Source organism: Xyrauchen texanus, chromosome 11 (genome assembly GCF_025860055.1).
Source record: "Xyrauchen texanus isolate HMW12.3.18 chromosome 11, RBS_HiC_50CHRs, whole genome shotgun sequence".
Lineage (NCBI taxonomy): Eukaryota > Metazoa > Chordata > Actinopteri > Cypriniformes > Catostomidae > Xyrauchen > Xyrauchen texanus.
The window spans coordinates 11,269,333-11,286,429 of NC_068286.1; the positions used below are offsets into that span (position 1 = coordinate 11,269,333).

At 39.2% G+C, this 17,097-nt stretch overlaps 1 protein-coding gene across 8 annotated transcripts in view; it reads left to right on the forward strand.

The window, feature by feature from the left end:
- atf7ip (activating transcription factor 7 interacting protein) overlaps positions 1–11,155 on the forward strand; it is a 51,752-nt gene extending 40,597 nt beyond the window's left edge. For 5 of the 8 annotated variants that reach the window (XM_052137555.1, XM_052137557.1, XM_052137556.1 and 2 more), the window contains exons 2-15: positions 155–217; positions 968–1,435; positions 1,764–2,139; positions 2,491–2,669; positions 2,891–3,037; positions 6,679–6,753; positions 6,913–6,953; positions 7,275–7,339; positions 7,436–8,110; positions 8,411–8,442; positions 8,779–8,836; positions 9,073–9,162; positions 10,055–10,083; positions 10,329–11,155. In XM_052137555.1, coding sequence (XP_051993515.1) covers positions 974–1,435; positions 1,764–2,139; positions 2,491–2,669; positions 2,891–3,037; positions 6,679–6,753; positions 6,913–6,953; positions 7,275–7,339; positions 7,436–8,110; positions 8,411–8,442; positions 8,779–8,836; positions 9,073–9,162; positions 10,055–10,083; positions 10,329–10,784 — 2,685 coding nt within the window. In that variant the 5' untranslated portion in view covers positions 155–217; positions 968–973 and the 3' untranslated portion in view covers positions 10,785–11,155. Of the gene's footprint in view, positions 1–154; positions 218–469; positions 517–967; positions 1,436–1,763; positions 2,140–2,490; positions 2,670–2,890; positions 3,038–6,678; positions 6,754–6,912; positions 6,954–7,274; positions 7,340–7,435; positions 8,111–8,410; positions 8,443–8,778; positions 8,837–9,072; positions 9,163–10,054; positions 10,084–10,328 lie in introns of those variants that run through there. The other 3 variants (XM_052137553.1, XM_052137554.1, XM_052137558.1) reach the window with 3 other exon arrangements.
- Positions 11,156–17,097: the final 5,942 nt, after the last annotated feature.

Genomic DNA, 17,097 nt, shown 5'->3' on the forward strand with positions numbered 1-17,097 from the left:
TATTTGAAAAGTTTAATTGAAGAATATTTTTTGAATTGACAGCTAGGCTAAAAGTTATAGCCAGAGATCTCATTAATTTGAAATGAGCTTATATTGTGCGAAACAGAATTGTAACTACGTTTTAAGACTAATTTTTAAAAATTTCCTTTCTCAGGATTCTCAAACAATTTGCTGCCAAATCCATGAACCGAAAAGTACACGACTTTGCAGAAGCCTGGTAAGAATTACTAATATATAGTTATGCTTTGTGATGATTTGTTTTAATCTCTAACTTAACATTGGGACAGAAGTATGCGTATACAAGCTTATAATTGCTTGAAAAATCTGCATTATATAATGCAATCCTTGTCGCTAGCAGATTCTGTAGTGTGCTGCTCTTATTGGCTAAGAAATGTACCAATCACGTTGAAGGGGAAGACACAAAGTCTGGTCTCCCTCTGGTATTCTGGAATCAGATGCACTGCTGACTGTTGCGGCCCTACCAACTCACTAGTTATGGCAGTTAAACTGAAGAAGGTTATTGGTTTTTGTCAGGTTCAACTACTTTCTCAATAGGTGTTTTTTAGACTTGTTATTTACAGAGGCACTTCAGCTCAGACTGTTAGTGTGGGTAAACGGCTCTAAGAATAGTTATACTGTTAAGTATTTTTGCTTTAGTTGAAGTACCAATTAAAAAACCTGGCAAAGTCTTAAGATATCCATATATAACCAGCACTACGGTTATGGTTGTGTTACAGTTAAAAGAGGGTATTGTAATTGAGGTCAGGAGAAAATTCTAGAAGATCATGAAATAGTTTTGAGATGATAGAGTGACACCTTGTGGTTGCTCTTCTGTAATGACAATTCTACTTGGAACTTGGTTAGATTATTCGTATGTGTAGTGTGCTGTAATGTTTAACTAACTAGCCTCTTCAATGGTTGAAGTGGTTAACTATAATAATCCGAATTTCTTTGACGTTTTTCGCAGGTAAAAATGGAAGTAGCTGTACCAGAGGAACCTCAGAAGAAAATCTTCCGTGCAAGAAAAACAATGAAGTTGAGTGATCGTCAGCAGCTCGAAACTCTCCACAACACCCTGACAACCACCACTTCTAGCTCCACTTCTTACTCATCTTCCTCCTCACGACCCCAGACCCCACTGGTGAATGGCACCCACAACGAAAAGGACAAAGAGAAAGTAAAGGAGAACGAGTTGAATCATAAAGAGACGGACTTGATGTCACCTGCCCTTGATTCATCTCAATCTTCCCCTTCTCCATCTTTGTCTCTCTCTGTCTCTCGATCACCTTCTCCACCCAAAACACAGACTGCCTCACCTCCTCCTCTTAAGAAGAGTCCAGAAAAGGTGAGAGATGATAAAACCAAGGACATGAAAGGAGAAAATGAAAGCAAAGATGGCGTAAAGAATGAGGACCTTACAATGGACAAGAAAGAAGTGAGTTTCTGAAATGAAAAAAATCGAAGGTTTTTGGCTTCCATATGACTTTTTCTGAGTGATTGATATTGTTGCAGAAATATGTAATAAAGCACAGTTGATACACGGGATGAGATTGTGTTAGGATGGTTTCATATCAAGCACCAGTTTGAGACCGCTTCATGTAAAATGCATGTCTTTAGGAATGAGATACTCCTGTATATCCCTACAGTATCAGGTGGACTAATATTAAATGATTTGAGCCACTAGAGATGTACTGTGCAGAAATGTTGCTGCAAAGGTCATCTTTTTAAGCTGATCAAATAATTTAATATTTTTTCCCCACCAGACTTCAGAGCATTCCAGTTCTCCAACAACACCCTTTAAAAAGGGAGACCTTAAAAATATGGAGACAGAGAATGTGCCCAGTGAGGAGACGGCTGGTCTGGATATGGATGATGCTCTCATGGCCACAGCCTCCATTACTGACAGTTCAGAGGAGAAAAAGGAGAAAAGCAATAAAGATTTCTCCTCACCTCAATCTGCCTCTCCTTCTTCTGGGATAGAATGTGATCCTGAAGTTAAAGAGGGCTTTCTGTGCCTGAGTGAAGAAGATGAGATCCAGGCAGAGAAAGATGAAAAAGCAAAAAGTGAGGAGATGATGATTGTAGATATTAAGAAAGAGGACCAAAAAGACAAAAAAGGCACTTCGGAGAACACTGAAGGTGAGAACCACTAGAGACCCTACTGGTTTGCAAACAATTGGCCAATCTCGTATTACTTGACAATCAACTGCAATATTGAATGTGGAATTAGCAGAGAGGACAAATCGTGTTCACTCTGTAAACAGATTTGGTAAGGGTGTCGCTAAAATCTGTACACAAATGTGAGGATGCAAACACTTCTGTGTGTTCAGGGGAGTAAATCTCAATTTTCAAGAAGTTTGAGATAGACTGGTAGCTTGCGATTGACTGGTTGTGCACCTTTAATTTTGAGATCTGATTAAGCTTTCTCAAATGGTGACTGAAAATGGTTGCTTGATCAATTTATGAAACCCATGTCCTGCCTCTACTTAGGAGCAGACAGCAGCACCCCTGTTGGTACAAAAAGGTCTCTGTCAGAAGAAAAAGATGAAGATGACAAAGAAATTGAAGAGAGAGATGGAAAACGAGCACGGTTGGATGGTGATGAGCTGGAGGCTCAGTTGGAGCTAAAAATTACAGCCAATGCTGGAAGCCGACATAAACTAGAGAAGGTTTGTTATTTTTCTACCTAAACTCAAATATCTACGTATCTGGGTATGTGTTGCATGCTTTTAGCATGATTACCACAGACAACGGCATGTTCTTCAATGTGATTAAGCGAGTAGGATATGTGTTTTCAGTAAATATACTAAAACGATATTGTCAAAATCCAGAATGCACATCCTTACTGTATAAACGTTCCAGAAACTAATTTCTTTCCCTTTCCTATTAGATGGTGCAGCAGTTAGTAGAGGAACGGTTGCGGGTGCTGCAGTTGACCGTATTTGACCATAGCATAAAAGAACTGAAAGAGAGAGTTGAGAAGATTGACAATGCAACCAAACAACAGAATGCTATGCAGCATATTAACACACTACAGGTGAGTTTTGAAACTTAAACCTTATAATGGAAGAGAATCAGTGTTAGTTAGAATAGTACAATAGTTATTGCGGTTGTACACTTTAAAGAAACAGGATAGTCTTCTACCCCTTCCAGAATTGTGGGGGAGGGCTGAACACATCAACGCTCATTCTCACGAGTAAACAACTGCAGAACATGGCCGCCATAAATTTGCGTGACTTGCTGGTCAAACGTTGCGAAATGGGAGAAACGTTAATACGATTTTATGATGATATTCAATTAATTACTTAATCGTAATTGATTTGATTTTCACATTTTAATTGATTGACAGCCCTAACATTTAGGGCTTCATTTCAGTTCATCACTCTTTAAACACATTAAGGCCTAATTTAGTCTACTAGAGTTAAATCCAGCCTAACTCTGTGTTAAATTCAAATGTTCCTTGGCACCATTATTTTGTTTTATTTTCAATTACATAAACTTAATTGTTAATATTTACTCCTAACTGGTACTGGCCCACAGCTCTGTAATATTGATTATGTTCTCGCATCCTTTATGGTACTTATATATTTGAGAGAGAGTCAAGTGGTTTATTTGAATGAATAAATCCAGTACAATACAATTAATTGGCTTGGCCAACATTCAGAGATGACTCTCTGTGAAAGATTAATCTTTTGTAAATACATTAGAACAGATGTTGCTCAATAAATAATAAGGAATTTTGAAGCCCATGAAAAAGATTTAGGTAAATGAAGTTCATATTACCCAATTTTTAAACTTTGCATATGGTACAATGGGAAAAAACGTAAGTATATAAAAAAGTCTTAAGTAATATAAGGTAGTCTTTATCTGATAAACCTAACATAATTAAATACTAAATTTGAGTAAATTGGGTACTCAATAAAACGCAGTCAACTTTACTTAATAAAAGGACACGAGGCCTGAGCTGGTGAGGCGGGAAGCTGAGATTGAGGAACTGAGGCGGGAGCTGCGTGTCAGCCAGGAGGCATATACAAACGCAAATGCAGCTTTGGCAGATTTAAAATCGGCACATAAGGAGCTTGTCCAGGCCCATGCAGCTATTCTGCTGCAGCTAAGAGAGGTGCAGATGACAACAGAGTCATTGGAGAATCAACTCCTCATCTCTGCACACACTGCAACATCAAACTGTGAGGCCGGGGTCACTTTTCCATTAAGTGAGGATGTAGACCAGGAACCTGCAGACAAGAAGCAAACACGGTCTTCTGTCATCTCCATGAGTCCAGCTCTGGAGACAGCATCATGTGGAAGTTGTCATCCTGATCTGGAGTTCTCTTCTCCCTCGGCGGAGCAGCTTGAGTTCCTAAAGCTTCACAGTCAGAGGCGGCCGGATCGTTTTGGTTGCTTGCTGTTCCGTGCCATTTTACCCGAGAAGCTGTATATAGAGTGGGCATCGACCACCAACTGGAATGGTTCATGGGGCAAATTTGCATTGCCCATAAACCTAAGACGCTTTATCATGAAGACCACTGCCCAGAGGTTCCCTCAGATGACCAACAATGATCGAAAAAGGATAAGGGACAGGGTCAATGAGTTCTTGCGCTCCCCAAGGAGTGCTGTTGGCCACAGACATTTGTATCGTAGATTAGTATTCAGCAAGTAAATATTTGTAATATACTTTGATTTATTGTCCCCATTTCCTTTTGCCTTCAATGCCAAAATACTAAACCCATTCGTATATCTTTTACCAACATCTGGGGTATCTTTTAGAAGCTAAAATTTAAAGGAAGCTACTGAGAATAACTCAAACTGTTATTAATACAGTGATACATAAATGCATAAAAAATGCATGTATATTTTCTTAATGTATAAAGTGTATGTAGTGTTGACAAATGAGCCTAGAAACTAAATGGTGCTGAAGCCTTTATTCCCAAACTGCACCTTTCATGTTTATTGCCATTTAAACACACCCTTTAAATGTTACCCTTCTGCCTGTAGTGAGACTCGAGGATCTGTCTTTAATCATTCTAATAATTATTTAGTCTTTATTCTCCATATTGACGTTGTTTGACATTTTAATGCTCATCAGATTGCATATTTTAGTGTAAAGTGAACATAGATGAATATGTTGAATGATAAATGGTAACCATCAAAACCCATCAGTATCTAAATGTGCACACTTTTTGACTAAATGCACTAAATGGATGTTGTTTACTCAAGCCTGGTCATGACCAATAAATGGGAGCGTACACAGTTGAATAAGTATGTGTCTCAATATTACTTTCTAAAAGTCAAACTCTCATTTTGATTTCATGTTTAGTGTGTTTCTCTTAAATTAAAAAATGTAATTAACATTTAAAACTGTGGTCAAATAATGGAACTGTAGTCTCATGCCTTTGTATAATAAATCATTTGAAAAGATTAAATAAGAATGTTATCATTATAGCATCTAGTGGATTTAAACCATTTGCAGCCATGTTCTTCATGGCTAAACAGGTTAAACATCCCAAACTTAAATTTAAATGCATGTCACGTACAAAAAGATTAAAGTAAATACATGTTTTTCATCAATTTCATTAATGTTCTTCAGTAGGGATATTGTCGTTTTGATTTTCAGGAAAGTGATTTGTTTGACCAATATCTCTGAAACAAAGGTTTCTATTTGTTAAGAATGACCGGCATTATCTATCAATTTTATAATTTTAAGGTTTCACTATGCCTATAGTGAATTCATGAGCTATAATTTCAATGCTACCGTTAATTGATTGCATTGAACTCCATTTACAAATCCTAATGTCTATATTCTAGCCCACCTCACAACATGTTTTGTTTGAACTTAAAGGGTTAGTTCACAAAAAAAATTAATTCTCTCATCATTTACTCAACAACATTTTTTTTTTTTTTAAGAAAAGCTCTGAAGGTCCTCATAATGCAAGTGAATGGGTGCCAAAAAGCATCATAGAAGTAGTAATCCATAAGACTCCAGTGGTTAAATCGATGTCTTCAAAAGTGATATGATAGGTGTGAGTGAAAAACAAATCAATATTTAAGCCCTTTTTTTGCAAGAAATTCTTCTCCCTGCCCAGTAGTAGGTGATCTGCATGAAGAATGTGAATCACCAAACACGCAAAAAGAATGTGAAAGTTAAAGTGGAGATTAACTGAGTAGGGAGGGCAATCTAAAGTAAAGAACTTAAATATAGACCTGTTTCTCACCCACACCTATCATATCACTTTTGAAGACATTGATTTATCCACTGGAGTCTTACAGATTACTTAAGTGCTGACATATGTGATTTTTAGAGCTTCAAAATTTGGCACCCATTCAGTTGCATTGTATGGGCCAAAAGAGCTGAGAAATTCTTCTAAAAATCTTAATTCGAGTTCAGCAGATGAAAAAGTCATACACAACTGGGATGGCATAAGGGTGAGTAAATGAGAAAATGTACAAATTTGGGTTAACTATTCCTTTTTATTTATTTTTTTTTGCCACCTGGCACTGATTTTGTGAATAAATCTCTCGTGACCTGTGTGTACCAGCTTATACCAGTGGTAAAGAACTTTCTGGTTGACCATCTGCTGTACAAATGCCCTGCTCATGATCAAGTGCTTCACACCAAAATCAGATCGTACTAGGCATTTAACCGTACAAAACTGAATTACATTTCTTATTTAATTTTAGGCTAAGATTGCACGTCTAGCCAAAAAGTTTGGTGCTGCTAATCAGGCCTCGGAGAACTCGAAGAGAGCTCAAGTGGTAAGTGTGTGAACCAATGGTGAAAATGTGGGAATAAATATATAAACCAGTCATTGTGATGGTCAAATTATCAGTTTTTGATTGCAGACAAACTTTTTTTATTTTAAATGTAAAGTTGGTAAAATGTGCTTTTTCTTTCCTTTTTCATCTGCTGCTCAGGCCACCAGTGCAACTAACATGACCCAGGCTACACCGCAACGGTAAACACCACAGACTACCAGTTAAATTAGTTATAAATAAATACTCATCTGCAATATCTGCTCGTTATGTAATATGAGCATCATAAGTCTGTGTGGAGACTGAGAGCACCTACTGTAAATTTACAAAGTGCGAGTAATATATAGGCCTAAATATCTAAAATGGTTCAAATATTATTTGCGCTCATACTACTACATTTGTATGGTTTAGCAATTTTTTATAATTTTTATTTAGTGTAAAATTATTTTATTTTATAATTTTACTTGTCACCACCATGCTTTTATCATTTCTAAAACTCCCCCTCCATTCCTGTTCTTTCATAGTACTGTTAAAACTACAATGGATCCCAAAATGTCCAGTCAACCCACAGGTTCTGCTAATTCAACTGGTGAGCTTTTAAAAAGTGCTTGATTATATCTTATAGTTAATTCTAGTACTCATTCAACTTTTTGGGAAAAATTCATTTGTCGTCTTCTTCCCCCAGCAATCCCAGCCCAGCCTAAACCTATGTCCTCTCAGGCTACGCCAACCTCCTCTGCACTAGCTTCCCCCGCACCTATTTTACAGATCATCTCCACAACAACAAGCTCTACTCCCTCATCCACCTCTCTGCCTGGCCAATCTCAGACAGGCACTCTAGTCCTAAAGACTGGTCCCAGTACAGGGGTCATGACTAGTACCCCAGCAACATCAGTGGGTCAGTCAGTGTCTATTCAGCCTCTTTTGATTCAGCTGCCATTAGCAATGGCAAATGGGCAAAGTGGGGCATTAGTCAATGCTACTGGTGGTGTTGGTTTAATTCCAGTGTCGTCCCTATCTACGGTTAATAGTATCAATAAGGCAAAGACGACTACACCTGCTACCACTTTCATCATTCAAAAACAAGCAGGCACTCTTCCTTCGTCTTCCTCTACACTGGTGACATCGTCAGGACCAGCAATGTCGTTAGCAAGAGCAGTGTATCCAGGTGGCACAGGGACTGTTAGTTCACCCAGCACAGGGATATCTGTGACAACAGCCCGAACACCTATACAGTGTGCTGCTGTTGTGGGAGTGTCTACAGCCACCTCTTCTCCAGGAACCACAGGACCTGCAGCAACGGGATCGGCAGCTGCTGCAGCAGGTCCACCATCAGCCTCTGCACTGGCTTCAAAGACAGGTATGAGTGTGTGTTTTTACTTAAATGCAAATACACATTTAGATTTAGTGAAAAGTGCATGATTTTATTTCAAGCTGTAGTCTTGTCGGTTCTCCTGTTCAAAGGATACATATAAATAAATATGTACATGAAAAGGTCCATACATTTTGTCTTGTTAAATTTCATTATACATGTAATTATATTTTAATGATTTTATGTTTTAGGTTTTAAAATTATTAGATTTTTTTTTTATAAACAGACTGATATCTGATTATAATTTACATTCACTTTAATAGTTTTTTCCTCCTTTCTTTTAAATAGATAATCAGGCCTCAACAAGCAAAACACCTCAGGTAAGTGTATCTTATTGTCAGGGCCATTTCAGAACATATGGGGTCCTAATCAAAATCCAACTTGTAGGTCCCCTATAACTTTCTAATTGAGCCATAACAGCTGCCTGAGTCTTCCATGCAGCTTTAAGCAAATATATATATATATATATATATATATAACAACTTTGTTTTGAGGGGCCCCCTAGTGGCTGCTTATACGTAGAAACGACCCAGTTTACCGTGAACCATGAGAAGTTAAAACTATGTATTATTACACAAACATTATACAATAATTTTCCAACATAGCAGTTTTATACTTAATTTCTTAGTTAATCATAACTCAATGTCTCTATACAGCCTGGGCGTCCCAAAGGTTCTGTGATAGATCTAACTGAAGATGATGACGATGTTCAAGGTAAGACACCACTGAATTTCATCCTTCAGTCTTCATCTGCCTGTGCCAATGTTGAATTCAGTCCAATTTCAGTAGTGAACAATCCGACTTTAAATTTACCTCAGAAATTAACTTGCCTTCCTGGATTGAATTGCCTCAACCATGTCCTGAGTTTTTTCCCCTCTCACTTTGTTCCTTCACTCTTGATGTCAGTGGTTTGTTTTCTCATATCTTCTTTCTTTGTGGGTGCTTTGCAGTGACAGGAGTCCAGAAGGCCACTGTTTCCCCTCTCACTACCCAGCGTGCTGCTGGGCAACCACCTTCAGTCAGCTCCACCCCTAATTCTGGTGAGTGATTCAATCATGTTGTCTTTTTCTTGCTTTTCCATGTATTACTTTGTTCTTCCCTCTCACTCTGCTTTTTCCTTATTTTGATATATGCCCATATTTTTGTATATCTGTTGCTTCTGACAGGAGTAGTTCAGCAAAAATAATATTCTCATCCTTATGCCATCCTCATCCTTTGGCCACTATGTGTTTATATCCATACAATTCAAGTGAATGGGGTTTAACATTTTCAAGCTCGAAAAAGGATATGCTCTGCGCATGCGTCAAGCGCAAGGAAGTGTGATCGAGCTTCTCTCATGAACGTGCCAAGGAGAATGCTGGTGTTAATATTGAGATAAGAGTACATTTTTGGTCTGTTTCTCACCCAAAACTGATCGCATCGCATCAGAAGACGTGAATTAAACCACTCGAGTCTTAACGGTGACTTTTTACTGCCTTTGTCATTTTTTGAGCTTGAAAGACCCCGTTGACTAGCACTGTATGGGTATAAACGCTCATACATCTATGAACTTTCTGTTCTGCAGAAGAATGTCGTACAAGGTTGAGATGGCTTAATGGTGGGTAAATGATGGGAGAGTTTTAATTTTTGGGTGAACTATTCCTTTAACATCTTACAGCAGGATTTCCCTCTATATAAGATGGCTCAGCGGTTAAGGCTCTGGGTTACTGACCAGAAGGTTGGGGGTTCAACCCCAACCGCCAAGACACCACTGTTGGGCACTTGAGCAAGGCCCTTGACCCTATCTGCTCCAGGGGCACTGTGTCATGGCTGACCCTGCACTCTGACCCTCAGCTTAAAAAAAAAAATCCCTGTATATATGCAGAAATGTATGTATAATGTGTGACAATAGATCTATCAATCAATGAATTAATTAATTGTTTCCATTTTCAGGAGCTCGAACAGCACAACGCTCCTCTGTGGTGAGTGTGTTGCCATAATTAAATATTACATAGATTAGTCAAAGACCTGAATTGGTTTATATTTCTGACTTTGTTACATGTGCCATAATTCCTGTTTTCCCCCATTTAAGAGAATACATAAGGCAGTTACTGATGTTTATATTGGCCCTTAAATACAGCACCTATTAGGCTATTATGCACTAAAAGATGACACCAAGTGGCTCTTATAATAATCCTTCTTCCTTTGCCCGTTTGTTCGTGTTCAGGACTCTCCCTCTCTATCCCGTCCCAGCTCATCTTCCACCTCTCTTCCTCCATTACCACTAGCACCATCGCCACCTGCACGTCTCCCACCAGAGGCTGCCCACACCTCCCCTCCACAGCAGCCTCAGCTCAAACTGGCTCGTGTTCAGAGCCAAAATGGAATTGTCCTCTCTTGGTGTGTTGCGGAAACGGACCGCAACTGTGCTGCTGTAGATACCTATCACCTGTACGCCTATCACCAGGACCACCAGGGGACAGTAGCGAGCCCAGGTGCCTCGTCACTGTGGAAAAAGATTGGGGAAGTGAAGGCACTACCATTACCCATGGCGTGCACTTTGACCCAGTTTGTGTCAGGGTCAACATATTATTTTGCTGTAAGGGCGAAAGATGTGTACGGCCGCTTCGGGCCATTCTGTGAACCACAGTGCACTGACGTCATTAATCCAGCATCATCCTAAGATAATTCCAAATGATGGTGGAATATAAAAGAGGTTGTGGCATCCTGTCAGGAAGTAAGTATGACGGGAGATATGTAATTGTTACAAATTTGTTAACGATGCGCAGACCACTGGTTTAGTTTGGCCCTTCTTGTTAGGAATTGTAGGGAACTCAAATAGGTTGTCTAATGCAAAAACTCAGCAATGCAGACAGACACATGTACACTATTTGTTTCGACTTTATTTTACAATGACGAGAGAACTCAGATTTAAATTGTGCTTGAAATTGTATTTTCCTTGTACATAGTTAAGTATTGAACTGACCGTTCAGTTTTGGATTTCTTTCTCTTTTCTTTTTTCTTTTAAGGTGACTTTTTTTTTTTTTAATAAAACGATATTCAATACATTGCACAGATGTTCCGTTGTCGATTCCGGTCAATAGCAACAGGAGAAGAAAGGAAAGGTGTTCATGGTTTTGTAATGTTTTTGTCTGGTACCCAGACACTCCAAAAATGACACTCAATAAAAGCATTGATATATTTGTCTTTTTTTAATTTGTCAGAACTACGGTGTGAATTCTTGAATGACACATCTGAGCCTTTGTTATTACTGGTAATGTTTGTATGTACAACTGTGCTTATAGATCCTAGGTCAGTTTAATCTCAGATGCCACATGGATCCAATGGATTGTCAAAATAAATGTTTGCCTATTATATGCCTTTATTATGTACATCTTTACCCATACAAATAAAAAGCTGCTTAGCCATAGACCATGAGCAGATTTATCACAGCCTTTGAATTGTGTTTAGTTGTACAATTTCAGTCTAATGTCTCAAGGATGTTAATTACCTGAGCCAGTCACAGGACTGCACCTCTTAGGTGTTCAGTAGCTGAATTTGATTAGTTTATCAGATATTACAAACTAAACGAGAATAGAATAAAGCTTGCATTGTTTCCAACCGGCTACCTGGATATTTTGAAATTGGAATGTTCAGATTTAATGTTAAGATCAGTAGCAGCTTCTGACCCCCAGATATCAGATTCTTGCTCTGAGCACGATTGGTTACGCATCACTGCGTGGAGGTTTTACATTATTCAACTCATTAAACATGCAAACACCTAACAGAATGTGTTACCTGATAGAAAGTGTGTGGTGTATTTGCATAATTCCAACTCAAAGTGGCACTCTAATGTTGATGCGGATGAGAGTCGTCTTCTGAAAATCAATGCGTATTCAGATGAAAACATCTTGGTGCTATTGACCTGACCTTAGAATGCTGACTTTCTTAGAATGTTGTTTTATAAATTGCTGTTTGATTGTTGAAATATACAATCTGAATGAAATGTTGTTTCATTCAGATTGTAAGCAATTCTGGAACTTCCACCAGACCATTAGTTGAATTAGCCACACCCCTTCATTCCAAAACCTTACACACCAAAGACGCGCACACACACACCGACACACACTAGAGAGCATTTTTTTTTGGAACTGATGGAGGCCGATGGGTCGCCCTGAGCATTTTGCAATCTGATCCTGAGCTTTTCGTAGGAGCAGGACAATTTCTGGGTTAATAAATGGCATTATTGACAGTTTATTTTATGGATCTATATAGTACAGTTTATACTGTAGTATGACTTTCAAATGGATGAATATTTTGGTGGGGCAGTGTCACCTGCCCAAATAGATAAGCCACAGCTAGTTAAGGGGTTTTACTTAAAAAACATTTTACTCTCAAAGAAATTAATTATAATTTTAAAATGGTATAAAAGTCCTAGCTTAAGGTCTCTGTGAAGTGTCTTGACGATCATGGTTTTCTTTGACCTGTTGACATATTTCCTACTAGACTGATCTCGCAGTGAAATCAGAAACTGTAGGTTCACTTTTCTAATGGATGTGAAACACTGTCCCTGGTGGCCAAAGTGGTTACTGTTTTCTGTGTGAAATGTCAAACGAAGGGGTGCCAAAAGTGAGTTGTTTTCTGCTGTACAGGCTGTAGTACAGTGAAGAGGACTACTTTATAAACCGTACCCCCTAAACCTAACCATCAGTGGAGTAAAAGTGTAATGTTAGAGGGAAAAATGCACCCTCCCAAAACCCGCTCTTTAATGATTTCTTCCTGCATCCAATGTGGGATTCAAACTTGGATCTCCCATTCTGCTGACGTTAAACTTGTAGAACAGCTTATGATTTAAAAAAAAAAAAACTAATGGCTTTGGTTTACATCACAACGCATAGCAAAGTCACACATAGTGCTGTCCTTAGGGCATTGCAAAGCCCTCCCAACGGCCCTGGGTAAACACACACATACCCCTGCTGCTTCTCATGCCAGAGCTGGTGCTCAGCTGGAGAAAATAAGAAATCTCAATACAGAGTCTGTTTTTCCACTGACTTGAAGTAGTTTTTTTTATATAGTGCCTTTCTCAAGGTCGCTTTACAATAAGTACATTTCATAAATACATTTCATGACACGATAAACGATACAAGATATATATATTTAAGCAATATCACACAAGCAAGAGTGCGATATGGCCCTACATCAGCACTGCTGTGATTTGGCCGTACTTAATAACAGCAGTGCTGATGCAGGGCCATATAACATGATTGCGAGTGTGATATTGCTTATATACTACAGTTCAATGAACAAGTACATTTAAAAAAATAAGGAAAAACCGACTACGGTCATAAAAACGCATTTGTGCATGGAACTACTTTTTTACGTGACGAATCAGAATCTGCCAGTGCTGTTTCAAAACAAATGATGCATCCTAGCCTCCGTTAGTAATTCAAAAATGTCACTTCAGGAATAGAATCATGGCTTGTGCTGTTTCTAACAAGTTATTGGATAAACAAGGCGAGACGGCTGGATGTGTGTGTGAGAGAGGGAGGGAGCGAGAGATGGAGCGTGTGCAATCACCTGTTGCCACACCCAATCAGAGATGCTGTCAGTTTTCTCAGTGGAAAATAGACATCCAAGCGATGGTATTCCTCTCTATTTCACAGTAGCCGGTGGGCAAGTATCATTCACTATAGAAACAGCGATGTTCTCCACCATTTTAAACAGTGTGTATCCGATGTGGAAACTCTGATAAAAGGTAAGCACTTGAGTTCTGTAATAAATCAGTCTGTTGTGTCTCTCAGCATGAGCCTTAATCCTGAAGTTGTCTGTTTAAAGCTGTTTAAAGCTATTTCCTAGCTTTGGTAATGTATTAGTAATACAGCGATCATGGAACACAGTTCTATGTAAACAATAACTAATGGATTCACTTCACGTCACCAACTGGCTCATATTACACACAAAAATGATCTTTTGCCACCACCTGCTGGCTAACATATGTAATTTCAAAAATAAAGCCAGTAACTCCTAACGGATACACTTTAGTTTGGAACAGCATGAAGGTAGAGTGATACACACAGTGAAGCCTCCCAAGTGCTGATGCTGTCACACCATCAGTGCTCATGGAACATCTCTCTTCCAATCAGATTCGAGGACCAGAACTAACTGTGGTGTATTAATATACATACATAAGGTTACTGAAAGTCTACTGCAAATAAATACTTTTTTCAGCTGGGTGTTGAAAGTGGATAGAGAATAAATATTATGAAGAGAAAGGGGTAAAGGAGCAACAACACAGAATTACTTTCCACCTACAGTGGACAGTCGAGATCTAGGAACAGACAGAAGAGAATGAGTAGGCAAATAAAGGTGAAGTAGATAAGACAAACAAACTGGAGCAAGTCAGTTTAAAGCCTTAAATGCTAGGGGTAGTATCTTAAATTGAATATGGAATGCAACAGGTAGCCAGTGGTGATAATGCAGAATAGGGGTGATGTGGGCAGAGCACCTTGTGAAGGTGAGGAAAATGCCTTGTGAGGCATTTTGGACATACTGTAGTCAATGTGTTTTTGGGGGGTAAGCCGATATACAGAGCATTACAATAATCAAGGCATGATGTGATCGTGTACCAAGATCTCAGCATCATCCAGAGTGAGTGAAGATTGGAGTCATGCAATATTCCTAATGAGGAAGAAATAGTTTTTAACAACAGAGGAAATATGAGAATCAAAAGAGAGAGAGATAGGAGTCAAATAAAACACCAAGATTATGGACAGAAGGGGAGGGCTTAACATGAACCCCATCAACATCAAAGCACAGGTCCATTTTTTTCCCCCTTGAGTAGTGGAGCCAATTAATCATATATCAGTTTTGTTGTTATTGAGTTTAAGAAAATTCAGGGTCATCCAATGTTTAATGTCTCTAATACATGCAGTGAGTGAGTCAGGAAGAGATGGTGAATCAGAGCTGGTGGTAAGGTAAATTTGGATGTCATCAGCATAACAGTGAAATTGAAAGCCATGTATACGTATGATATCACCAATTGGAAGCATGTAAATAATAAACAGAAATGGAGCTGAACCAGTGATGCCAATTTCAGAGAGGTCTGCATGTAGAGTTTTTAATGGTTGAGGAGAGATAGGAGCATTATGCAGCAGTGAGGGCAGTTTTGTAGTTTAGCATGTGCTCTGTATAAACCAAGGAATGTACAGTGAGTACATTCCATATTCACTATACACACATGACTGTGTGCAAACACATAGCTCCAATGCCATCATTAAGTTTGTTGACGATACGACGGTGGTAGATCTGATCACTGACAATGATGAAAGAGCCTACAGAGACGAGGTGCACACTCTGACACGCTGGTGTCAGGAGCACAACCTCTCCCTCAACGTCAGTAAAACCAAGGAGCTTGTAGTGGACTTCAGGAAGAAAGATGGAGAACACAGCCCCATCACCATCAATGGAGCACCGGTAGAGAGAGTCAGCATTTTCAAGTTCCTCGGTGTCCACATTACTGAGGAACTCACATGGTCTGTCCACACTGAGGCCGTTGTGAAGAAGGCTCACCAGCGCCTCTACTTCCTGAGACAGCTGAGAAAGTTTGGAATGAACCACCACATCCTCACATGGTTCTACACCAGTACTGTAGAGAGCATCCTGACTGGCTGCATCACCGTCTGATACGGCAATAGTACCGCCCACAACCGCAAAGCCCTGCAAAGGGTGGTGCGAACTGCCAGAAACATCATCGGAGGTGAGCTTCCCTCCCTCCAGGACATATATACCAGGCGGTGTGTGAAAAAAGCTTGGAGGATCATCAGAGACTCCAGCCACCCGTGTCATGGTCTGTTCTCACTGCTACCATCAGGCAGGCGGTATCACAGCATCAGGACCCGCACCAGCCGACTACATGACAGCTTCTTCCTCCAAGAAGTCAGACTGTTGAACACTTGATCTATCAGGATCAATAATTAGCACTGCACTTTATTAATCTATAATCTCACACTGGACTGTCAACATATTCTCCTCAATACAACTACTGTATATATATATATCTCTGATGGACAGTGAGATAATAAAGAGTCTGACAGAGGAGAGGCTCTTATAGAATTTATAGAAGATGTGGGGTTGAAAGAGCTGATTTTACAGTAGGAAATTAGTTGTTTTTATACATTGGGTAGATATTGGAAAACTGAAGCTAATGTTTAAACGTTTGTGGTCAGAGAAAGCAGTCATGTAGCAGTCAAGTCAGATCCAGAAACTGAGATTTTAAATAAGCCAGATATACAAATAAGATCCTGGAGTGAGTTGCAAAATCAAATGAGATTGAAACATGCCAATATAGCATTGCAGTTAGATTGCACTGTATTTTCATGTATACTGAAATCACCGAGTACAATAACAGATGAAGACATAGCACAGACAATAGTAAGTAACTCACTAAGTTCAGAGAAAAAATTCAGAGTTCAGAGACTTCAGAGGTTGATAGATCACGATAACAGACAATGATGTATGACCAACAATATTCAAGGCTAAGTACACAAAAGAGGAGACATCATGACACTGAGTCAGAGATTTTTATTCTTTCACAGCAAACTACAGTCAGTCCTCCACCCCTGCGATGGGGATGCAGTTACATTTGTGTATCCAGACGGTGGAAGCAAGTTTAAATTTAGGAAGTCATTGGGCTCTTGCCAGGTTTCAGTAAGAAGAAGCATATCCAGTTTTTTGTCAGTAATCGTGTCATGAAACACTTATGAATTGCCTGTTATAGAGCGAGAGTTAAACAAGGCACAGTGTAAATTTGAAGATGCGAGTTTGTGGCTGCCATAACGGGGATCAATGGGCAATGATCTCAAATTTACACAATTAATTGCATGATTTGAATGTGTAAATATACAGGAGCCCGGGTGTTAGACTAGATTGCAGAAATGCCAGTCAGAGAGGAGTTGTGAAAAGTCCAAAGTGTCCTCTTCGATCTGTGTGTATAACAT